At 39.9% G+C, this 12,888-nt stretch overlaps 1 protein-coding gene across 2 annotated transcripts in view; it reads right to left on the bottom strand.

The window, feature by feature from the left end:
* Positions 1–5,943: 5,943 nt before the first annotated feature.
* The window catches only part of brinp2 (bone morphogenetic protein/retinoic acid inducible neural-specific 2), a 244,026-nt gene continuing 237,081 nt past the window's right edge, over positions 5,944–12,888 (bottom strand). For both annotated transcript variants that reach the window (XM_051953298.1, XM_051953297.1), the window contains 2 exons: positions 9,795–10,101; positions 5,944–8,421 (listed from right to left, as the gene is read on the bottom strand). In XM_051953298.1, coding sequence (XP_051809258.1) covers positions 7,600–8,421; positions 9,795–10,101 — 1,129 coding nt within the window. In that variant the 3' untranslated portion in view covers positions 5,944–7,599. The remainder of the gene's footprint in view (positions 8,422–9,794; positions 10,102–12,888) is intronic.

Raw genomic sequence — 12,888 nt, 5'->3', positions numbered from 1 at the left:
CCTTTAAAAAAGGAATATGGACAACATATACTAGAAGTTGAATTAGAATTGATTGTCGGTGTCGTGAGGAAACTTTTACTTGATGATCTAAGTGTGTGTTCAGTGAGCAGGCCAACAATGTAGGAAGAATCTAAGCGAGTCAGAGGTTAAGAGCAGTAAAAAGTAATAAAACCAATTCCTTGTTTGACTGGGAGCCAGCCAAGAGCACAGCGATGCACTCAGAAACTTTTGGTTTTTACTTAATACTTCGGCTCAATAAAGTGTAGCTTATTTAAGGCCTGCTTTGAGAGTGCATTACATTAATCTAGTCTACTAGAAAAAAAAATGTATTACCCAGCTTTTCAGAGTCTTACTAAGACAGGAAGCATTAAACTTTAGATATATTTCTAGGATGATAAAAGGCAGACTTGGAAATATTTTTGTTTTCTCCAAGGCACGAGTGTGGAATCCTCTATGAACCAACAGCAAAGCAGCAATATACAGAGCATACTGGAGTTCTTATCCCAGTGAGGAGACTGTTTCTGTTTCCCAATGGCCTGATCAGTAGATCTCCAGATGGAACCATCTCTGAAGATGGCATTATTGAAGTAAAGTGTCTAAAGGTCAGCTAGAAGTATGACACCATGAACCATGAGGAGGCAGAGTTGGGACTTTTTTCTGGAGTTTGATGAAATGACTGGTTCTGCTTTTGATTAAACAAACTTATGACGACTGGCATCAGATCCAAGGTGGCCTTCACCTAACCAGCTGTCAGCTGCTTGTGTGGACTTCTCTTGACTTTATCAAACTGCCGCTGCTCAAAGACCCAACATGGGCTGTGAACATTTACACTAAAGATTTTACATTAAAATGTTCTTATCAAACATTCTGCCACTGTTGTAAGTTGAAGATCCCATATAATAGAATGCACATTCACAGGCATAATGATTTTTGGGATCTATTAGACTAGCAGGTGTTACGCAACTGAAATGTCCATGAAACTAATATCTCTTACTTTTTTTGGAAGGCAGAGCTAAAGCATTATTGTCTGTAAAGTGTTTTTTTATTTATTTATTCATTTTTTTATTGGATCGTTCACAGTACATCAGTCGATCATGTAAGGAAAGACAGACAAATATGCATTTTGATTTGGGATTTTAATTAGCATTTTGATCTAAATGTAATTCTCCACTCTATCATGATGAACAAGGCTGAACTGACAAATGAAGGAAACATGAGGTCCCCAAACAGGAGACTGTTCTACTAATGGATTGTTTTGTGTGTCTGTATAACACTGCTGAAAGGAAAGTAAAACCTGAAGTGACCGTGATACCTATCTTTTGGAAGGGGAAACGCACTATTGGGTCGGCATGTGGAGTCTTTTTTACTACTAAAACCGCACATTAGACCGTCAGAACAAAACATGATTGTCGCATATGTTAAATATTCTGAGAACATTTAAAACAAACCACCAAAATCCTGCAGACAGCTATGCAGTATTTCTTTATTTTTAAATCTTAAGTTGTTAAAATTTGTATTACATTAAGACAGAGACATTTTGTACCAACTATTTCCATAAGAATGCAATTATTTTACTGTTACTCCTAAAAACATGCTTTTCTTCCACAATCACCTTGTCGAAAGATGTCTGAGGTTTTGCAGCAGCACAGTTTGACAACATGTGCTGATGAAACGAGCTGCAGAGATGGTGTGAAAAAGCCACCGGTGAATGAAAAAGGGCTGCAGCATCCCCAGTGGGTTCCTTTGTTGAGGGTCATAGGCCTCTGTCTTTAATGTCATCCTGCGACTGATGTTGTGTGAACTATAGAAAAAAGGAAAAATGCCAAAAGAAAACTCTTGCACAGCTGAGCTCTACACATCCTTATTTCCTACCAGCCATCTTACCGGCTCATATTATGGACACAGTTCAATTTGAGCTCACAACAGTGATCCATTAACCTTCAGACTAATCAAAGCTAACCAGCTCCTGATAAGATTCAAAAAGGATAACTCTGCAATCACACAAAACATGACAGAAGCTCTCAATGTGAGGCAATTTGTCTTTAAGATGTTACACAGCAGAGAGTTTTCCTATTTTATTGTTGTGAGCCCTGACAGATAAAACCTGTAATTTCCATTGTGGCTATAATTTTGATTGGTTTGGTGACTTTACAGTCTTGTGTTACTTCTAAGATCACTAAAAGTACATTTGAAAGTATCACTGTTTTCATACCCGATGACTTATGACGGTCTGTCTCTCTTCACCAACTACAAAGCCTAACATTGTTTTATTTTTTTACTAAAAATCTGAACCTATCCCCAAAGAACTCAACTTATTCTCAAGTTCCTTGTGACTATGGTTTAAATAGTATAAAGGTCCTCAAAAGTTTCTTGGTGCGTTGGTGTCGGAAAACTTCCTGTGATGAAAAAGCAGTAGGGTCATTCTATATTTTTAACCGTTCAGGTTTCACTATAGCGTCAGATCCAACAGCGTTGTCCCCAACATTTACTCAAGAGTGTGACAAAACAACAAAGAGAAGTCACTGGATGGAATTCCAGTTTCATGAGCACGCAGGAAACAGAAGAATTTGTCTCCTCTGTGTCGACACCAGCACAGTAGTATTTCAGGGCTGATCAGAAGTACCTACCTTGGAGCAGGTGTTTTATTTATTCTCCTTGAAAATGGCCTGGAAACGAGGATCTACAGGTTCATGCTGCCCTCAAATATCTTGCAAGTTCCTGCAGATCTTATATTGTGGCATTTTGAGATTGAACAAAAGTTAAAACTGGGAAAATCGGATGTGTGAATCAGGCTTAAGTACAACAATGATAAAATTGGAAAGCATGGCGTTTAAACTGGGTTCATGTGAACAATCCTGTGTAAACTGCAGCTCAACGGAAACCCATTTAAGAAGACAAAGCCGGAAGTACAAGCCTTCTCTCTCTGTACGAGAGTGTGAGTTGAAACTAAGGGCACGTTGAGCTAAGCAGAAATGAAACGTGGAAAAATTAAGGATAGTTGATGAAGGAGAGGAGGGGGAGATTTATTGAGAAAAGGAGGTGGTCAAACATCATACACCCCCCTGACACGAATAAATTCAAGCATAGTGATAATAAAAATATCCTAAGTTTAAAAAGATGGGTTGTGGTTTTCCAGAACCGAAGAGGAGTGTTTAGAAGAAGTTTGCATAAGTATGTAGACGATGTAATGCTTTGTGTAGCCAGTTTAAATCTCAAGATTTTGCTCGTTTGTTCTTATAGCCTCAGTATTGAATAAGTTATTTGTATCAGACTCTGAAGACTGTTTAAAGACTCTTTCTTGAAAAGTTTTCTGAATACTCCAACACTTGATCTAGAAGTGATTTTTTGACGACATGTTTGACAAAGCTGCTTGACCATCACTGGCCTTAGCTGGAAAACTGAGTCACAACACTTACATCAGTTTGTGCATGTGTTCATAAGCCTATATATCCGTCTGTCATCTTCTCAGCAAGTCTGCAGGAGGCTACTTCAGTCTCATCCTTTCTCCACCAGAGTGTCCAGTCAGCCATGTGTGGTACTTAGGCTACGGCCTCTTAGCTTTGCTCAGTTTCTGGTTCCTCGTGTTTTTGCCTTTTGGATTACTCCTGCTTTCTGCACGCTTCAGGTCCACTACTCACTCTGTTTGCCAGCCTGCCTTGCTCTGCTTCACTCCACATTTCTTGTCCTACCATTCTCTCACCACAACTCATCCAGCTTGCGACATTGTTTCCCCTCATCTGCTACCCTGCTTTCTACTTACACATCATCCAGCCTCCTTCTCTGGCCTTCCCCTCCACTCAGCCTTCTGCTTCATTCTCATTCAACCCCCAAATACAAATAATATAATCTATTTCAGATTCATTGAGCTTGCTTTATATTGAGAGCATATTAAAGCTACTGATGTATTTCAATTACACACAGTGCATTCATTTGTAATGCTTTCAGTCTGCTTATAGAGGTGCATCATATTTTAATACACAACTGTACCAGTATGGGCCAGAATTTACTCATATATTTCAGCTTTTAACATATTAAGTTGAACTTATGTGATTGCTATTAAACACAAAATAAGAATAAGAAAATAAAATCTGAAAATATACTCAAATGTACTTTTTCCTGATTTTCAGTGTAAGTCATCTGTATGTTTAAGACAGTAAAATTATGTGAAAATGCAGACAGAATACTTAAGGCAGATTTATTTCATTTTTACAGCGTGTTTATAATACAATATCACACACAACTGCTAATGTGTTTTGTGGTTGTTATAAACGTGGAGGTGTAAAGTTGAAGCTGTTAAGATAAGAAGACGTTCACTTCTGCCATTTCTCAAGTTCTCCCATGGCTAGATAGAGCCCCAACTTTACAAACCAGTCAGAATTTGATCCAGAATTTGATCACATGTAGCTAACCAATAGCTGTCTAGCTCAAACTTTGGATCATACTGCCACCTCCCTGCCCAATTGCTTTCGAGTGAGCCGTTCAGAATATGCAGCTGCCTCACACTTTACCACATTTGTTTACTGTCTACAGTTGCTTCTGCTAACTCTCAAATGACTCAGCTATAAGCAAATCACATGAAAAGCTCAGCTGTTGGGTGCAAGAGTCATCACAAACATCTGTGAGAACGAAGACCCAGTGGATTACTTTTATCTTTGATGGCAATGTCACCACCACAACAGGAAAATCCTTAGTGTTGGCATATTGTGTGGCTCATGTGGCTAATGTTATTGTTAGCTTTGTGTCAAGAGGTCAGAAATCTGTGGAAACTATAACACTGAAGGAGGTGGTGGCAACTTTAAGACTGCGTGTGGATTAATGTGTTTTCTTGTCATACGCTGTGCTTCAGTGCAACCTAAACTTAGCCAGTATTTACATCTGTTTTCTTCCCTCCTTCTCTCTGTGCTCATATGTATTGCATTTGAAAACAGCCAACATCCCAATTCAGCTGTTGTCACTTCCATATTTTTCTGTTTCTCGTGTCAGACAACAGAACAAGTATGAAATAGTGACTGAAATGCAGCCATTTAGGACTACAGGTTAACCAGCTGTCACTTCACAGCCGCTTCCCAAGCTGCTGCTCTGCACCACTAAATTACTGATTTTATAACCGCAACGCTGTCACAGCTGTGTGACATTCAGAGATATTTCCATGTCAAATGATCATTCAGTGAGAACGTTAGAAGATAGAAAGTCCCGGTCTATCACACTCTTCCTGGTGACAGCAGCTGTGCGGTCAGCTGTTTTTCTCCACGGTGTCAAGCACTGACGCATAGAGAGTTTCCTTCCTGGAGGGTGAGTGGACAGCAGCAGTTCATTGGTTTTCAGAGCAGGACAGCCTGAAAACTAGGGATTATAAAGTCATGGTAAATTGAACCGCCTCTGTACTTTGAGCTGAAAAATTGAAAGACACACTGTGGGGACATGTGAGACTTGGAGCAATTTGCTGGAAAGGGGGCACACTATGGGGCCTTTAATGCATGCCTTTAGTGGGGTTTTCAGTGCATTCACTCAAGTGCTTTCAATTTAACACCACTGCAAAGTATAAGAAATATGCTTTTAGAAAGTACACATAAGTAAAAAAAATTTCCGCTTTAGTGGAGCTTTGGCATCCACTGGAGAGACAGGAGGCAGAAATGATCAATTAAAACTCTAGGGCTATAAATATAAATAAATAGCGTTACAAGTGCTTTTAATTAACATGAAATTAGTCTATAGGAGCAAACAAGAAGGATGGAGTTTTATTATGAGGCTCCATTCTACATCCTTTTGATGAGATTATAATGTGAAATATTTGCCGTGTGAGCACCATCACCCCCTTCTACCTGTACACATTTGCATTTCACCATTTTCTTCTGAACTGGCTACACACCAAACAGTTTGTTTTGTATTATTTATAAATCAATTCATAGTACATGTCTAGAAAAAAAGGAAAAGGCTCCAAAATAGATAAACCACTTTGTTTTTACTTAAGCAAGCTGAGCACAGAAGAACTGCTGAAAATGACATACAAGGTTTACTGACTTTCAGTGAGAAATTAGTGAATCAAATGCAAAATCATATCAAGTACCATCCTGGTAAGTTTGCAGCTCCAGAGAGTACCATCGCTGTCCTGCACAAACCTTGTAACTCCAGTTGCCATGGTAACTGCAGCTGACATTGGGCCCACAAATTAATAAAAACTAACAAACCAAAACAGAAGAAAAAAATAAACTTTCATTGACCTGAGACTATACCAAACCATCAAAAACCTTCTAAAACCCATAAAAAAAATCAAAGAATTTCTATCACTTGCTTAGAGTTTGTCTAATTGGAGATATAAGGATTTTGCAGAACAATTACAGTATGCGAGTACTGGTGTGCACTGTGAATAGTGACTCAGAAGTTTCACAACACCAAATCAAAACAAGTAACCGCAGAAAGTGTGACTGGCATTTACATGGAAAAGCTACATTACCACGTATTCTGGAGAATGTGTCTGTTGTTCTGTCTTGGTAGAAATATTGAAATATAAAAAGCAATACAACCTTCGCCGGGAAACCAAACACAGGAACTAAATGTGCTTCTTATCTTAACATTGACTCTCCATATAAGGCATGAGTTTGTTCTGTTATAAACATTTTTTTGGTCTTTGCACTTGGTTATCTAAAAAGCAATGTGCACTTGTCCACAACCTGGAGTTAGATGGAGCGTTATTTACAGCGCTTTATCCTCAGACCTTTTTGTTACCACATCAGAAGGTTTCTTTATGAGTTTTAGCTCAAAAAGAAAAAAAGAGAGAGAAATTAACAACTTAACATTTACAATATTTTGCCATTCAGTTTGCCAATGTGTTCACCTTCTTTTGGTACAGACACTTCACCAAGGACAGAACATCACTAACAGGCTTCTCACTCGGATGTTAAGCATAGATACTTACAAGTTTTCAAATGCCAGATAAAATGGAAGGGAGGGAATAAAAAGAAATATTCAAAGACAGTAACTGGGTTTAGGATTATCAAATTTTAAACTGTTAAGCATAACATAACAACTCATTCACCACATATAATATTATCCCATTTTCCCTTCCCCGAAGATTGTTCTGTAGCCAAAGAAAATAGGGTTAGAAAAGGGGAAATCCTCTTCCATTAACTCATTTTTAAAGACCCCTTAGGAGTTCCTCTTTACATATCAAAATCACCTTTATCTTTGCAAGGCAGAGGTCTTAGCTTTGCTTAATTTCATCGTCTCTCTGAAGTTCCAAATCGCAAAAACCTGTCGGTGTGAGAGAGCCTCTTAGCCTTGTCCAGTCACACAGTTTGCTAAAAGCAGGGCAGTAATAGCAAAAGTAAGCCTCCGGGCTAGCACAGCACAGCCTCTGAAACTGAGTCCAGGAATCAGCTGTTCTCCTGAAAGTCCAGGACGTGAAGCTGTTTGTCAAAGGTAAAAATGTGGTACCAGAAAACCAGACAAGAGTGACCACAAGACAGGCCCGCCAGCATTCAGTCCTCACAGCTGGATGTTCTCTTCAACCAGACAAACTCAGTAGGGCTTTCCCTAAAGCAGTAACTCCACTTTCTAGGCGTAGCATCACTCCTGAACCTGGCTAGTGTGCTCAGCTAGCTAGCTGCACAGCTGGGCCAGCTCAGGTTCAGGAGAAGCATTGGGTAGTTTGGAGTTGAAGATCTGTAAAGAGTCCTTGATGCGTGCCACCTCTCCGGCCGACAGCTTGAGGCGGTGGCGCAGCAGACAAGAAAACAGGTCTAGTGGCTGCGGTGCTGGTGGAGACAGCCGGTTAATCCGGTCTCTCATCTCCAGCAACATCAGAAAGGCGGCGTCTTGTGTACCCTGTGTGTAGGGATAGTCCAGCTGGAGAATGAGATCCTTGATGCCTTCAGGGTCGAAGTGCATGCTGTATCCAAACACCTTCAATGTGTTGATCTTCATGTAGCCCAGGTTGGAGGTCTGGTCATCCAGGTCCAATGGCTCGTAGAAGAGAGTTTCATTCACCGTTGGATCATCTGTGACTATGCGACTTCGCAGGTAGATGTGCACTGTTTCAAAGAAGGACTTCCACTTGTTGCCCAGAGACAGAGTCCAGTTGTAACACTGTGCTGTGGCGACGGCGTCCAATCGAGTTCTCTCCCAGTCAGGGAATTCGGGCTGATTCACAGGCATGAACCAGCTCTCTGAGTGACTTCCGCCAAAAGGATTCACATAAATTGCCGGTACGGGCTCCAGTGTTGAATTCTTAGTGGAGCAGATCTGGAAAGAAATGCCCATCAGCATGTGGATGAGATTGGACTTATTTTTATTACTCTTCAGTGTCAGCAGCATCCTCTTCCTCCAGGCAGGGTTGAACCAACTTCCCAGGCGGACATCATTGCTGATGTAGATGGCGTGGACCTCTATTCTGCTGTCCAGTCGCTGAAGCAGGTACTTCACCTGAAGAAGGATTAACAAACAGTGAGACGGCATTCATTGCACAGGCAGACAAGCAACAGCAGGCACAATAATTGTACACTGGTTCTCAAACTCTCCTCTTTTAAATTTTAGTCTCCAAACTCTCAAGGGTTACAGAGAATATTTAGTCATTTTTGCTGACACAGTGAGTGGTGCTCCTCATATAGAGTCCGATGGCTTTCAAACAAACTTTTTTTTTCTGTGACATTGTATCCAAAAGGGATTGATGATAAAAATGCTTAACAAATCAATCATATTAAGAAGGACAACAAATAATTTTACTAATAAATGAATTTGTCTCTCTGTTCTTTGCATATCTTGACAACTGTACATTCGATCTACTTCAAATCTTGGACCATAGAAAGTACAGTCTCAAATTTAAAGAAGATTAGATGACCAGTGGTCATTTTTAGGGTGTTTTTGGTGCCTTTTTGGGGTCATTTCTGAGCCAGCAGCAGGAGATCTGCGAGTAGACATCATCATCAAAGGAAAATGTAAGATGTCACATCAGAATATCACATTCTGTTAAGAGTATGGAAGACAAATGTATAATGTAACAAATCAAAGGCAAAATACTAGAAGGAATCTATCTGTACACTGCAAATTTTTGTTTTGCATGCTTGCAAGGGCAGAATTGGAGGACCTACTCTGTCTCAAATTGACTTACCCTGACATTCTAAGTCTAATCTTAATCAATCTTGACATTCTTAGCCTTGCAAGTCTCACTTCTTACAACCTCATTCACTGGTGAACCAGGCAGAAATTTACTCATGAAAATGTTTTCCCTGGCTACTCTGCAAAAAATACCTGCCTTCAGGTCTTTGGCTGCCTGTGGGCGAAGCCTAAGTGGTATCTCTTATGAGGCTACATCAGATAAGAGTATCAAAGGCAAATATATAGTGTCAAGAGATGAAGTTCAATTCTGGTAACAGCCATGCAAACCTTGGCAGAACTACTACAAAGGAACTTTTTAAACCCTTTGAATGTCCACATCTCTTTGTGACAACCTGCCTTTGTATGAGGCTTCTCTTCTCACACTCCAGACAGCAAAATGAATTCTGTATTCAAAATTTCCTTCTCCGGTCCCTAGCACTGCAAGGTTTTGCTTGGCTGATCCAGCTTTTCTCACTAGCATTACATGCCCGTTGTGCTATTTACCGTCTACTATTCACACCTTTGCATGCTTAGTACATTGTGAGCCTATGACTGTGGAGGAAGCAATAAAACAAGGTCCATGACACGTGTGCCCTTTGATTTTGGTCATAATTTTTAATGTTATCAGAGGCTGTATGTTTCTAATGTTGTCAACAGAAGTTTGAGAACCAACAGAAAACTATTATGAGAGTTTTGAGAACCTCAGCATCAGGCATGTCCAAGTCTAAGTTTAGATAATGGTCCAGGGATGCGGCGATGCTCGGTCGGCAGGAACCAAGATGGAGGAGGTTGCCATAGTGGCAGGCTCCACAGCGGGTGGCGTTGTCAGTGGCGCACAAAGAGCAGGAGGTGGAGATGGTGCCCACAATGCAAGGGATGACACCTTGGCAGGTGGGCTGGTCCAAAGGGCAGCTACAGCTCCTGACCTCCTCAGAGAAGGAGCCCAGCACTCCATGTTCGTTACAGTAGAGCAGAGACTGAGCCCGGCTCAGCCAAAACCCAACAGGCCTGCAGAGGAATAAGAGAAAACACACTGATGCAGACATATATAAAGTACAGCTTAGAAAGAAATGTTTCATTGCCGTTTCACCTCTGACCACGCTAACCATCAACGATTGGTTTGGTCAGAAGTGTTTGTTCCTATAGCCTCATTCAACACTGCTTTCATGGTGCTCTGGAATATACCTGGAACTGATTTCACAAAGAGAGATTCTGACATTGGTTTACTTCAAACTAGAAGTTAGACTTTATAAAAGGAAGGATAACAAGCTTAAAAAAACTCTCTAAAGCGTGGGAGTATTCCAGACAGAGACCTTACCCTGTGGTGCTCTGTAAGCACTGCAAACTGGAAAGGATTACACAGTACAGAAGTGAAATCATCCTGGAGCATTTTGTTGGAACTGCAGCGACAGACAGCCTGTCCTGTTTACTGTTTTTCCACAGCCAAGTATAATACAGACTATTTTGATGATAAACACATGGAGCGTGCTCTGTTAGTAATAATCACTTATAATGGTTTTGTTCTCATCACTCATCAAACGGAGTTATTCTCATCACTGCCTGTGTGGCACAAGAGTTCAACTGAACTTACATAATTAATGTCCATATTTAATCTAGCAATTTGTGATTGACTAATACAAAAGATTTTTATTAATCTAAAGAAATTAATAATTGAAAGGAAAAGTGCACTTTTTATAGAATATGTAACAGATGGATTTTTAATCCACTGCGACTTTTTCTGTATTTATTTCATGTGTAAGCCTGCTAAGCCCAGGATGTAGCCGTGGTGCCCCTGCAAAATACTGATGAGGAAATTGTTTTGTTGATATGACGCTATTTCCCAGGAGCATTATAAAAACAATAACACACAGACTGAGGAAGGTGAGGAGAAAGCCTGGTGAAATGTGTTCAGGAAACGGCAGGCTTCTAACCAAATTCTACATCACGTGAGTCAGACTACACCAGAAGTGGCAGATGCAGTGGTGAAGGTCGCCTCTATCGTCCATAGTTTGCTGGAAGGAGGATGATGAGGAGGAAAGGCTGCGAGCCTCTCTGACATCGAAGCTGCAGCTTGCAGTGCAGCTCGTCCGTTGTGTAGGCAGCTACATAGTAGGCAGCAACCGTGCCTCTAGGCGAGTTCTGGAAGTTAGACAGAGGTACAACACCTACTTCTCCTCTCCAACAGGCAAAGTTGTAAGGCAAATTTGTGTTATCTAATGCCTCCTCAACTCCCACCACCAGCACAACCACCTTCAGGACTAATTCTCTGAACCATCACTACTTTCCAAAAGACTCATAAGAGCCACCCATAACGGTCAAAAATGAGCACATTTTTTGTGGGGTGTTCTTTTGTTCACTAACAAATTCCACAGAAAACAGAAAAAATAACTGTGAAATGAAATTAATCATATTATTTCAATTATCATTGATCAAGGACATATTCATGAAGAAGACAAACTGTCAAGGGATAAGAAATAAAGCTGTTCCTACATTTGTATTCAGGTCATATATGTCTGTGTTGGATCAGTGACAGGGATTTTAATGGAAGTGTATCAGCAAACACCAAAGCCCCTCTCAGACATGCACTCCTTTGCTGTTAATCTGACAGCCTGTCTGAAAGGTCACTCTGTTGTCTCTAAATGGCCCGCCCAAGTATGATTTCCAACACGGCACAAATCTGAACTGCATGCCGTCGCATTAATGGATAAACACGCACAAGTTTATAATATAGTTCAAGCTGTATGAAGTGAAGTGGTGAAGGCTTTTATTTGTATCTGAGCACCATTGTGGAGAGCCTAGATAACAGTTTGCGTAATAGAATCACAAAACACCTTCTCATCAATTACATATGGGCCAATATATGACTGCATGACTTTTTGTAAAATAGTTGACAGGTATCATAGTTGACATTTCTGCTGTTTTCAGGCCAATCAACATGGCCGCCTATAACCAAACACCACTTGGCATTTTTACAGAGAGATTCTTCTAAAATATTATATATACAACTGAGTAAAATTGAAAGTTATTTGTAAAGATATTGTTGTAAACCTGTTGACATGTGATAAATCCACACTTGACTCACACACTACTTTATATTAAATAACTCAGAAAGCCTTGCAGTCTGGCCAGTCTTATCTTCAGGAGGAAATGACATCATGTGGAGCAGGTCATGTGATCTGGAATTAACACACTTCCTTGAGGGGTGTTTTTCTAATGAGTAAATTATTGGAAAGTGATTTCTCAGACACAGATACAATTTGTTATCTTTCATATCAAGTTTTATATATTGGCAAAAAATAAATTATCTGTCATGATTATTTCAACTTGATAAAAAATAACTAAATCGAAACAATTTTAGAATAAGCCCATTTTATTATTGTTTAGCTAAATAGAAGGTGGTTGTTACTAAATTTGGACGGTTATTCAGTTGAAATATCACATCATTTTTTAAATAAGTGTTGTTCCCATAATAAATAAGTATGGAATTTATAAAGAAATGAACATAAAAAACATTATTTTTAATTTTTAATAAAAATGTAAGCAAGATATATCCTATTGACTTCAAAAGTCCCTCAATTCTCTACTGACCCCCTAGATTACGCACCTATTTTCCAAAGGTGAAAAACTAACATTTGTTGTCATTTATTATTTATCTACAGCAATTTGACACCTTTTTGTGGAAGGGTGAGTGCTTGGTGTAACTGCAGAGGAGATGAAAAAACAGACATACATAAATTACCATCCACTTTGGTGCAGTAACAGCAGCAACAAGTTCAGACTGAAAATTGGCTCTGC

This window comes from Acanthochromis polyacanthus, chromosome 9 (genome assembly GCF_021347895.1).
Source record: "Acanthochromis polyacanthus isolate Apoly-LR-REF ecotype Palm Island chromosome 9, KAUST_Apoly_ChrSc, whole genome shotgun sequence".
In the NCBI taxonomy this organism is placed as follows: domain Eukaryota; kingdom Metazoa; phylum Chordata; class Actinopteri; family Pomacentridae; genus Acanthochromis; species Acanthochromis polyacanthus.
This window is presented reverse-complemented; position numbering and strand designations above follow the sequence as displayed.